The following is an 11,732-nucleotide window of genomic DNA, read 5'->3' on the forward strand; positions in this document are numbered from 1 at the left end:
GGGGCAAGTGAGGCCTGCAGTTTGGCTTTTAAAACAAGGGTGGTTTCCTATGGGGTGAGTCCGCCAGAGACCAAGAATGGGAGGTTTGAACTGGATGTGGCCGCAGGGAGGACAGGACAGGCCGGCCACAACGCACAGCCTCTGAGAGGTGCAATGGCAAAGCCACCAGGGAGGAACGGCCACTCCAGGGTCAGGTCCTGGCATGCTCTCCAACCCGTGGGGGCTCCTCCCAGCCTGGGATGTTCCCCCAGACATAGGCCGCCACAGGGATGACTGTGCATTTGGAGCCCACAGCACACTAAAAACCTCCTGTTAGGATGACCCACTTTACAAGGCAAACCTGAATGGCACTAACCCACTTGCATTCTCGAAAACATTCCTTACTGAGAGCTACCACAGGTGTCCACAATTCCAGGGGGTGGGCCAGGAGCGAGAAGACAGGTGTCCGAAGACAGCAGCGGGGTATCCGAAGAAGTCTGTGGAGCCCAGTGACAGGCCAGGTGTGTATGCTGTGGGATTGGCTTTTCCCTCCACGGGGACTGAGGGCTGACCAAAGACAGCCTGGCTGGAGCCTGGAGACCCACGTGGCCTCCCCGTGCCACAGCCAAGGTGATCTGGTGGGCTTCCCTTCTACCCCTCGGCCAGGAAAAAGCCTCCCGGCTCCTGGCCACAGGTAAGGGCCAGGCTGTTTACGCCTCCAGAGGACAGCACCGGCCTCCCAGGCCCACCTACCCCCCAGCACCGGCTCAGACACCGCGGCCCATGGCCGACAGCAGCCTGGAGGCCATGGTAGAGCGAGCGACAGCAGAGCCAGCAGGAACCCACAGTCCCGGGACGGGGCCGGCGCACACACGCTCCTGCCTCCACGCAGGTTTCAAATGTGTTTATTCACTACTTTTGATGACTATAAATAAGTGTTTCCACCATGGAAAAGAAAGTCAGCGCAGCACGTTCTCATGACCAGGGAATGAACTTTCTGAAGTCCTCAATAGGGCAAAAACTTAGGAAAAAAACAACCTGAATGTTGGAAGTCAGTTCTTTATATAAAGTCCCTTGTAAAAAACAAAACAGAATAAAAACGAACTGAAAAGAAGGGGTAGGGAAAAATTAAAAAAAGAAAGAGGGAAGAGATGTGGAGAAAGGAAACACAGAGCTCCTTGGACTCATTGCTCCTCCCCGGCCCCCTCCTTGGCCGCGCCCTCCGGCTCCACGCGGTCCTTCACCGTAAGAGCATCCAGCTTCTCAGCCACCGTCTCGGCACTGTCATTCCTGGCCGATCCTGCCGAGACACAGGGATGTGTGAGGAGCAGAGAAGCACCACTAGGCCCAGCCCATCGCTGCGTGCCTCCAGGGCCACCAGGTGGACACTTGCCCACGCCCAGTGCCGTCAGGGTGCTCGGCAACCACCACAGGACCCCAAGTAAGCAGGTGACCACGAGGGCCTCTTGAAGCCCCTTCAGCCTCTGGGGGCTCCAGGCAGACCTCGTGACTTGATTGCCAGGCCGAGGGCCGCGAGGCCAGGCCAGTGAGCACATACTTGGGGCCTGACTCGCCCCCCTCCCCAGAAAGCACCCATGTACCAGGGTGGCTGCATTGCCCTTGACAGGTCAAAATGGTCACAGCACCCTGGACATTCCTGTGGCAGACGGAAAAAGCACCCGCCCGGGGCCACGACCGGGTGCAGAGTGAGTCTGCAGAGCCCCATCAGCACCCTCCCCACCCCACGGGCGCCCAAGCACCTTTCTTTTCTCTCTCTTCAATCTCTTTCCTACATTCTTCAAACTTCGTTTTGAATTTCTGTGCATCTGTAGAAAGAAAAGAAGCTCCCTAAGAGCCCTGAGCAGTGAAGAGTATGCATCCTGCCGGGTCTGAAGCTCCAAGATTCACAAGGCCTGTCCCACGGCCACGCCGATCACAGGGGAGCTGGACCACTTCCCTCTGACCCTGCAGCAGCCTGGGCAGAGCAACATGGGGCAGGGGGCCAGGCCCTTCTAGGTATCCTGCCCTCCAGGCCCTACACGCAGAGCAAGGTCCATTCAGCATCTGATGGTCAGCTACTGGGTGCTGGGCCCCAGCATCCACCCAACTCCTTCAGGGCCCACTGGGCCCAGCTCTTGACCACCTGGGCTGGAAACAGATGCCCCAGCAGGGGAGAGGTCAGGGTGGGGAGAGCCCCTGCTGGCAACCAGGTGATGGTAAGGGGACACACCCTGCTCATGGGTTCAGAGTCTGGGCACGTAGATTCCTTCCCCGAGGGGCCACCAGACAGCAGAAAAAGGAGAGGCCCCTACTGCTTCCCAGTGGCTGTCAATTCTCCCTGGAAAGCAACGGTGCTGGTGTTTGCAGCCAAAGCAGTGTGTTGTAGAAGGCAGCAGCCGCCAGGCTGGCCCGAGACCCCACTTACTCTCAGCGTTAAGGAAGCGGATGGCCAGAAGCTCCTGCTTGGGGCACTCGTCTGCGAAGTCTGCGTGGGTGTTCCAGACCCAGGCGCGGTCACTACCTGCGTTCGGCTTCAGCTCCATCATCGGCGTGACTGGAGGAAGAAGTCCCATGAGGACGATTTGGCTACAAAGCCAGCCTACCCACCCCAACCACTGAAGGCCCTTCTTGGGGCAAAACAGGACTGGTTTGGGGTCTGGATTTCACCCCAACTTCATGTTCACTTAAAATCAGGACTGTCCTAAATCTGGGAAAACGGTGGCCCGCTCCCTGACTATGAAGACACCTCAGCAAGGGTCTCCGATCCCAATTCATCCAAGGGCTCCAATGCCAAACCCCTGCCCAAGCCGCCTCCAGGCCCAGGGAAGACATGGGCCACAAGGCCTAGCAGGCCCAGCCCTTCCTGTGAAGAGCACCCATCCCGTGGCTGTGTCTCTGCGTGTCCACACCATCAGGGACCTGCCCACAGAAGGCGGGGCACAGCAGAGAGGCAGAAGGTGGGAAATGGGGCCATCACCCAGGAGGGCACATGGTCAGACCGAGGCAACAACTCAGCCTTGCACTATTCACAGATACCACAGAGAACAAGGCCACCAGGAGTGGACACCGAGGGCCTGTGACAAGCTTGTACATCACAGAAGACAGAGCCATGGCCAGGAACAAGCACAGCCGCCCACCTGCACTGGCCCCACAGACCCGAGAGGGCCAAGCTCCCAGCAGAACAAAAGCACCCAAGGGCCACGCAGGCTGGGCGGAGCAGGTAGACGGCAGAACTGCTAGAGGGAAGCCGGCCAGGCTGGGACGTGGAGTCAGAGCATGAAGGTGGAGGAGAGTGGTGCAGGGACGGCCATTCCTGCTAGGGCCATTCTGCCCCATCACCCTCTGGGGTCATCCCTCGGGCTCCTACCAGCGGTCAGCCCGTGTGCCCAGACGAGCGGCCCTGCCCCGCCAGACATGCATCCCCTCCAGAAATGCAGGCACCGCCCCGGGTCAGGAACGGAGCCCAGGATGCGCCTGCGTCTGGACACACACTCAGCACCGCAGAGCAGCCCACACGGCGGGGAACTCGCTGCTACATCTTCCCTAGCCAAGCCTTGGGTGACTCTGTGGATCCCCCACGCTATGCCCAGGGCTGACCTCTCAGTCCTGTCCCAGGGCCTCCGCTGGCCACTGCCCACCCCCATGCTGTTTCTCGGGCAGCTGAGGATGAGACGGCCTTCCCCCACCTCCTTGCCCTTCCCTGTCCTCCCCCAGGGACCCCGTGGGGACAGGACAAGGGAGGGTGGGAAGGCGCCCCGTGCACAGCGGCCCCACCACCTACTGTAGTGGTTGGCGCAGATCTTGAGAGTCTTGTCCCTCCGCATGAGGAGGCGGATGGTCCCCTTCTCCTTGTGCTTCAGGAGCTTGACATCGCCTGTGCCGCGCTCCTTCCATTCTGGGAGGTCGTTCTCCGAGGCAAACCGGAACAGCTTCGCCCGCCTGCAGGGAAAGCCACGAGCAGGAGCTGACGCCACAGGAGGGGACACACGATGCTGGTTTTCCAAGCAGACGCCCTCCCCGTTCTTTTTACTCCAACCACCACAACTCGTCACCAGAAGAGCAAGATGGCCAAACTCCGAGTTTTTACTTCACTATAATTGAGTAAAAAACCTTTCTACAGTGGCACACTTTCCAACAAGAAGACCCAACTTCCTAGAAGCGCCCACCGTGTTCCCAGGCAAGGCTGCCACTGCGGTGCAGGGGCTCCCTGGTGTCCCTGGGGCTATAGCGGCAGCACGGAGGCCGAGGAGCCCTGCACAGGCCACTCCTGCCCTGAGCAGCACCAGGGGGCGCCCGGCAGTCCTGTCCTGAGGGCTCACCCCAACCACACCCACTGCCTGCTTCATGCAGGACCCCAGCTCCACTGGTCCCTTTTGTGCAGAAGACTCTGCTCTCTGTCCCAAACTCAGCTCTGTTAAGGGAGATGCATCCCCATGAAAGCACCCCGGCCCCACTGCCATGGACCCCTGCCAGCTCCACATCCCCCAGGACGCCAGGAGGTGCAGCATTTCTGGGCGGAACGGACCAAGAGAACCAGTGGCTTCAGGGAACTGCCCAGCAAACTCTGAGACCCAAGGAACACGCACCCCTCTCCCTGCCCAGGCCCCAGGGAGTGGTGGGTAGCTCCTCCCTCCCTTAGAGGGAGGGGCTACAGTGCTAGCGATTCCTGCTGCTTTCTCCTCCTCCCCACAGCAAAGCACTCAAACCTTCACCTGGTGTCTTGGACAGAATTTGACAGGAGGGGGATAGTCTGCACCCTGCCCCATTTCCACTAACTCATAACTACACTGGCGTCTCCTCTCTGTCAGTGTGGCACTGCACCTTACCACCAACATCTGGATGCACAGCTTGTACAAGCACTGCTTTGAAGTGACAGCACTGAGGCCTCTTGCCAAAAACACCAAGAAGCATGTAAGATTTTTAGAAAGTAACTTTCGTAACTGCAGCACAACCCGCGTTCACTTGTAATTCCAGATGTTGTATGCATCAAAAATACTGAGTGAGAAATTCATAAACTTCAGGGTGCCCCACTTTAAAGGAAAAGAAAAGGACAGCGATGCCAGTAAAGATCCCTGCTCAGTCAGCGGCAGGAGGCTGTGGGAATCTTAAGAGGCAGGTGGCAAGGACAGAGGTTTGGAAAAATATCCCTCACGAACACAGCAGTGGTGACAGGACACTGGGGAGCGCCTGTGCCCTCCCCAGGACAGGCCTCAGGGCAGCAGGGGCACCCGTGAGTTTCTAAGTGAGGGGATTCTAACAGCTGCCTTGATTCCTGGTGGGACTGGTCATCACTAGACCCTCGGTGTGGTTGAAGGTCAAGCTGAGAGCTTGACACCCGTAAAAACTAAGGCCTCGCACCAAAGGTATCTGCTTCCACAGACGCCAGCTTGCTTACATTTTGAAAAGCTCCTCTTCGTCTTCTTCCAATGTTTTAATTTCTTGCTCAGGAAGAGAGACTATTGGTTCAAACTGGGGGTCGTGGTTGGACTCGTCAGCATTCTCAGTGGAGGTGTCGTGGTCCTCGTGGGTGTCCTGTGGAGAAGGATGGAGACGTGACCCTGCTGGTTGAGTCAGAGCTTCTGGTGCCTGCAGTGGGCATCCCCACTAGAGCGGGCCTCACTTCAAAGCTAGGGGTTGAAAAAGGGTCCCGAGCCAAGGAAGCCTGCAGTGAGACCCTGACTCTGACACCCTTGCCCAGATACAACTAACACACCTGGGCAGGTTGCCTGGGCTCCCTAAACTCTCAGTGCCAGGGAAAAAACGCCTCATCTGTAAGATGTGGGTGACGATCCTGCCAAGTGCAGATTAAGGACACTGACATGGAAGAGGGCTCGAGGGGTGCGTTACCCTCAAAGCAAAAGCAACCCTTTGAGTTTTTACTGGTTGAGAAAATCTGTGCTTTTGCTTAGAAGAGAAGAAAAGTTTCCACGGACTGCTAGTGTTTTCACAGAATTCACAATTCTGCCAGCAATTTTATCTCGGTTGAGAAAACTACATTTACACGTCAAAATAACTAGCACAGATTAAAACCACAGGATTCACATCCAGTACAGAGGACTAACTGAGGCGCACAAAGGATCGTGTTTTACGTTGCCTCACAGAGCACGTGGCTTGGCGAGCCACAGACCCCAAGAGTAAGATGCCCAAGTCTTCGCTCCCGGGCTCAGCCCAGAAATGCTGGCCTTCGCCGGCCCCTCGGCCGGACCTCACCGGGCCGCGCGGCCACCCCCGGAGCCCCCGCCGCCACAGGGATGCGCGAGAGGACGGAGACAGGTGGCGTTTCGCAGACCAGCACAGGATGAATGGGCCCTGCACGGGCCGCGGGCGCGGTCTCGGTGCGGGGCCCACAGGGGCCGAGCGGGAGGCCGGCAGCCCGCGCGCGACCCGGCGGCAAAGAGAGAGAGCGAGGCCAGACCGCCCCAAGGTCACGCAGCCTCACTCCCGAGCCCGCAGGCCGGCGGGGGTTGGTGGCGGCGCGGGCTGCCCACGTGGCCGCCGGTAGCGGCCCCCTCTCGCCCGGCCCCCGCCCCGTCCCACCCGGCCCGGCCCGGCCCGGCCCGGCCCACCTTGGCGGCCGCCATGAGCGCGGCGGCGGCGGCTCGGCTGGCTCGGTCGTCGCTGGCTCCGCGGCCTCTCGGCGGCTGGTCGCAGCTCCTTCCTCCGCGTCTGGCGCCGGCACCTCCCGCCCGCCCGCTCGCTCGCTCGCCCGCTCGCTCGCTCTTCCCTCCGCCCCGCGACCCGAACCCCGACCCCTGACCCCGGCGGCGGGAAACACGACGCGATTCAAAACCAGCGCAGCTTTATTGGCTCAGGAGGCGGACACTCTCATTGTCCAGCCCGCCCCGCGCTTCCCGCCAAAACGCCCGCGGCGCATGCCCGGCCCGCCTGGTAGTCGGGGGAGCGCGCACTCCCGGCGGCCTTCGCGCGCACTTCCGCTCCTCGGCCGCGCGCGCCCCTCGAGCTTGAGGACCGAGCTAGGGGTCGGAGCGGCGCGTGACGATTACGTCGCCGGAAGCCGGGACGATAGAGACGCGCCGCCTGGGCTGCGCGCGCCGGCCGACAGGAGAGCTGCCGTCGAGGCGATCCGCGGGCGCGGGCCCCTGGCGGGCGGGCGGCGCAGCCCAAGCCCGTGACCCCGCCTTAAACACCAAGGGTTCGAGTCCCGCCCCCGCAGTGCCAGAGGCCCTGCGGCCTCCCCGCTCTCCGCGCGTCCCCTGTGTGCCAGGCCCTGGACGAGGTGACGGACGGACCGGACGATGGATGACGAGCTCGACAGCGGAGTACGGAGAAGGGAGATCCTGGCGGAGCCGGGGGCGGGCGGTGAGACGGGAGCGGGAGGCTCGCGGCGAGGAGGGCAGAGGGCCGGGCGCGCAGGTCCCAGCCAGCCCGCCTGTCTGCCGTCTCCACCCAGGGCCGGGCGCACGTGCAGGGCCCCGACCAGGACGGCCCCGGCGCTCCGGGCAGCCCCGCGGCCCCAGGACCCCAGCAGGAGGAGGAGGAGCAGGACGCCGAGGCCGCGGGGCCTGGGGCTCCGCCTGGACCCTACAGTTACATCCGGGCGGGCCTGTTCACTTCGGAGATCTTCAAGTTGGAGCTGCAGAACGTACCGCGCCACGCCAGCTTCAGCGACGTGCGGCGCTTCCTGGGCCGCTTTGGGCTGCAGCCCCACAAAACGAAGCTCTTCGGGCAGCCTCCCTGCGCCTTCGTGACATTCCGCAACGCCGCCGAGCGCGACAAGGCCCTGCGAGTGCTGCATGGAGCCCTGTGGAAGGGCCGCCCTCTCAGCGTGCGTCTGGCCAGGCCCAAGGCTGATCCCATGGCCAGGAAGAGGCAGCGTGAGGATGAGGGTGAGCCGCCGGCCCCACTGGCCACGTGCATCGCTGATGTAGTCACCCCTCTTTGGGCCGTGCCCTACGAGGAGCAGCTTGAGCGGAAGCGGTTGGAATGTGAGCAGGTGCTGCAGAAGCTGGCCAAGTGAGTGTGGGTGTGGGCACCCCGGCAGAGCTCTTGTCAGCTCCCTGCTCGCACAGCCCACCTTGTGCATTGGACATTCTCTTGGGGAACTAGCCAGCAAGATCCCTGTTGTTAGCACTCTGGACGTTGAGATCCCAAGTCGGGGAGAGTGGCCCGGGAGGGCAGGGGCAGCCGGCTGAGCACAGCTCTGCCCTACCTTGCCCCGCAGGGAAGTTGGGAGCACCAGCCGCGCCACGCTTCCTTGGCTGCCCTCACAGAGGCACAAGCACAACAAGGTCTGCTGCCCCCTGGAGGGGGTCAGGCCATCACCCCAGCAGGTCAGGCTCCCTTCTGCTCTCACAGAAGCTTTTCCTGCCCCCTCCCTGCTTTGCATTTGCGCCTGGTATTCCCCACGTGACAGGGGTTGTCAGCCTTGTCCCCTCGACCGTCAAGCCCTGTGGGGAACCGGGGCCTCGCTCAGCACCATCTCTCACTGGCTGCGGTGCTCCCTCCAGGCAGGCGTGCACGCCAGGCAGGCTAAGGGTGGGCATGTCTCCGTCCCCCTCCGCTCTCCCCTACAGACCGAGTACCGCAACAAGTGTGAGTTTCTGGTCGGCATCGGGGTGGATGGGGAAGACAACACAGTTGGCTGCCGACTCGGCAAGTACAAGGGCGGGACGTGTGCCGTGGCAGCCCCATACGACACCCTGCACATCCCCGGGGCCACCAAGCAGGTGGTGAAGGCCTTCCAGGAGTTCATCCGGTAGGACACGTGGCTGGGCTGGTGGCTCCAGGACATTATGAGGCAGTCTGGGTCCTGCCTGGTGGGGTGGGGGGGTCCTGCGATTGTGGTCTGGTGGGTGTGGCTGGAGGAAGGCAGGGAGGCTGATCGTCCAGTCCCGGTCAGCAGGTATTAGGCATTCAGGGCTGTCTGTGGCTCCCACAGGTCTACTCCATACTCGGCCTACGACCCCGAGACGTACTCGGGCCACTGGAAGCAGCTGACTGTGCGCACCAGCCGCCGTGGCCAAGCCATGGCCATTGCCTACTTTCACCCCCAGGTCTCCAGCGGGTGGCCTGCTTGGGGAGGGATGTCCGGGCCGGAGTGGACTGCGAAACAGCCTTACCAGTCTTCTCTACTGCCTGCTCCAGAAACTGACCCCTGAGGAGCTGGCAGCGCTGAAGGCCTCTCTGGCCCAGCACTTCATGGTGGGGCCAGGCAAGGCCAGTGGGGTGACCTGCCTCTACTTCGTGGAGGAGGGACAGCGGTGAGTAGCCTGGGTGGGGTGGGGTGGGGCGGGGCAGGTTCCTGTGAGGACTGGTGATACTGACAGACCCACCCTACTGCCCACAGAAAGGCTCCTAGTCAGGAGGGCCTGCCTCTGGAGCACGTGGCTGGGGACCGGTGTATCCACGAGGACCTGCTGGGATTGACCTTCCGGATCTCCCCTCACGCCTTCTTCCAGGTAGCCAGAGTCCCTGGGGGTCACAAGGATGCACGGACGGAGGCCTGGTATGACGTCAGGATAGGCGTGGGGTTGGCGGGCCAGATGGCAGTGAGGGGTTAGCCTGCCATGGTCTGGGAGAGCACCCAGGCGAAGAGCCACAAAGGTGTGAGGTAGAGAAGGGTCACAAGCAGTTCCTTTGTCACTAGTTAGACCCTGGGGACAATCCAGCGGGTGGGTCATATACGGGGCGGGAGTCGGGATGACGGGCTTTGGTGGGGTCATCAGTGCCCACTGCAGGGCTGGTGCTCCCTCAAATTCAGTACTCAGAAGAAAGCATGTTTGGGTGGGTGTTGGCACTGAGTTGTTTTCTAGAGCCCAGAGACTAGGCATGGTGGATGGGGGGGCCTAGGCAGTTAGAGGGAGGGAAGGGGGTGAGAGAGCCAAGGTGCCCAAGAGGATGAGTGCTTGGGGATGCAGGCACTGGGGACAGGATGCAGCCTGGGCAGCAGGGCTGCTCTTACGTCCTGGCCTGTGCTCCAGGTGAACACCCCCGCGGCCGAGGTGCTCTATACAGTCATCCAGGACTGGGCCCAGCTGGACTTGGGGACCACAGTGCTGGACGTGTGCTGTGGCACCGGCACCATCGGCCTGGCCCTGGCCCGGGTGAGCCCTCCTGCCCTCCCCACACGTTGTCACCTGCCCTGTGACCCCCAGCCTATTCCAGATCTTCCGCACCCACCCTCATCCCCCTGCACAGGCCTCAGGGTGGGGTGGGGTGCTATCGGTCTGCCCTGTCCTTGCTTCAGAAGGTGAAGAGAGTTGTGGGGATCGAGCTGTGCCAGGAGGCTGTGGAGGACGCCCGGGTGAATGCCCTGGACAATGGTGAGCCAGTGCTCTGTGGGCAGGGGGTCCACAACAGGAGGGCGGAGGGTGCAGGAGGGTCTACATGCAAATCTGTCATGTGCTCATGACACCTGGGGCTGCCCTACGGGAAAGTTTTTCCTAAGGTGCCTTCTGTGGGCTTCCTGACAGGCAGGCGGGGGGCCCATGGGGAGGGGGCCCAGGTCCCCTGGCAGGACTGCTGTGCTTATCTGCAGAGCTGAGCAACGTCGAGTTCCACTGTGGGAGGGCGGAGGACCTGGTGCCCACCCTAGTGAGCAGACTGGCTTCCCAGCAGCTCGTTGCTGTCCTGGATCCGCCCCGTGCCGGACTGCGTGAGTGGTCTCTGTCTGGGCGGGGGCAGCAGCACGTGGGTGGCTCAGGCCTCCATCTCCTCCTTGAGGGGGGCTCTGGAGGACTCTCCCTTGAGGGGTGTGCATCTCCCCAGATTCCAAGGTGATCCTGGCCATCCGCAGAGCCGAGAACCTCAAGCGGCTCCTGTACGTCTCCTGCAACCCCCGGGCAGCAATGGGCAATTTTGTGGAGTGAGTGAGGCCTGGGTGGACTGGGCCCGACATCCAGCCTCCCCCCACCCCCCAGGAGTCCCTGCCAGACCCAGTGGCTGACCACGGCACCCCTTTCTCTACAGCCTCTGTAGGGTTCCATCCAACCGCGTCAAGGGCACTCCCTTCCGGCCAGTCAAGGCTGTGGCCGTGGACCTGTTCCCGCAGACCCCGCACTGTGAGATGTTGGTCTTGTTTGAGAGGGTGGAGCACCCTCTCAGCGCGGGGGCCCTGGAGCCCCGGGATCCTCCAGCCAAGCCCCCACCAGGGCTGCCAGATGACACCCCACAGGAAACCCAGACCTCCCCGCCTTCTTAGGACCCTGGGGCAGCAGAAACCAGCTTTTCCAGAACAGCACCTGGACTGCATCACGGGCAGAAGCCCAGGGGTTTCCAGGGCCCTTCCCCGCCCCAGGACACAGGCAGCAGCTACTGAAGACCAGACCAACTGTCCCTGTAGGCTCCTGTGGCCGGCTATCCCTCACCCCCATCCTTCTCAGGCCAGCTGGGCCACAAGGGACAGAATAAACAGGTGCCCAACTGTTGATGTTTGTGGCAAGAACCCAGAGCCTGGCACACGAGGCTTCTTCTGCCCTCCCCACAGGTGCAAAGGGCACCCCAAGAACTGGCCCAGTCAGAGCAACTCCCCCAGCCCCTCTGTGCCGTCAGGCATCCCAGCAGAAGTTGCTGTTGATAGAGTATCTAGTTTTATGTTTAACTCAGAGAAGCAAAGATGTGGGTCTTCTTGGGGTGGAGGGCACAGCACCAGCCCCGCTGACATTCCCCACTACAGGCAGGCCCAGGGCTTAGACATTCCTGAGCCTCATTCTAGCCCCATCCCTGAAGGGAGGCTATTTCCTGGTAACACAGGAACTGGGTGGGGCTGGGACATTGCTTGGCGGCAGTGGGAA

The 11,732-nt window shown here is 61.8% G+C and overlaps 2 protein-coding genes and 1 non-coding gene across 3 annotated transcripts; 1 reads left to right on the top strand and 2 right to left on the bottom strand.

The window, feature by feature from the left end:
- Positions 1-868: 868 nt before the first annotated feature.
- RANBP1 (RAN binding protein 1) lies at positions 869-6,834 on the bottom strand. The gene is made up of 6 exons (XM_031670303.2): positions 6,546-6,834; positions 5,375-5,511; positions 3,761-3,918; positions 2,405-2,533; positions 1,740-1,805; positions 869-1,279 (listed from the first exon to the last, which is right to left on the bottom strand). Exons 1-6 carry the CDS (start codon positions 6,558-6,560, stop codon positions 1,164-1,166), a joined length of 621 nt encoding a protein of 206 aa, XP_031526163.1. The 5' UTR covers positions 6,561-6,834; the 3' UTR covers positions 869-1,163.
- Positions 1,571-1,695, bottom strand: LOC116276695 (small nucleolar RNA SNORA77). The gene has a single exon (XR_004186156.1). It is a non-coding gene; the product is annotated as a small nucleolar RNA SNORA77 (small nucleolar RNA).
- Positions 6,835-6,975: 141 nt separating the features above from the next.
- On the top strand, positions 6,976-11,366 carry TRMT2A (tRNA methyltransferase 2 homolog A). The gene is made up of 12 exons (XM_031670300.2): positions 6,976-7,259; positions 7,391-7,953; positions 8,162-8,270; positions 8,514-8,695; positions 8,879-8,993; positions 9,085-9,200; positions 9,287-9,398; positions 9,921-10,043; positions 10,187-10,262; positions 10,478-10,594; positions 10,708-10,804; positions 10,909-11,366. Exons 1-12 carry the CDS (start codon positions 7,236-7,238, stop codon positions 11,138-11,140), a joined length of 1,866 nt encoding a protein of 621 aa, XP_031526160.1. The 5' UTR covers positions 6,976-7,235; the 3' UTR covers positions 11,141-11,366.
- Positions 11,367-11,732: the final 366 nt, after the last annotated feature.

The sequence above is a fragment of the Vicugna pacos genome, chromosome 32, assembly GCF_048564905.1.
Source record: "Vicugna pacos chromosome 32, VicPac4, whole genome shotgun sequence".
NCBI classification, from domain to species: Eukaryota; Metazoa; Chordata; class Mammalia; order Artiodactyla; family Camelidae; genus Vicugna; species Vicugna pacos.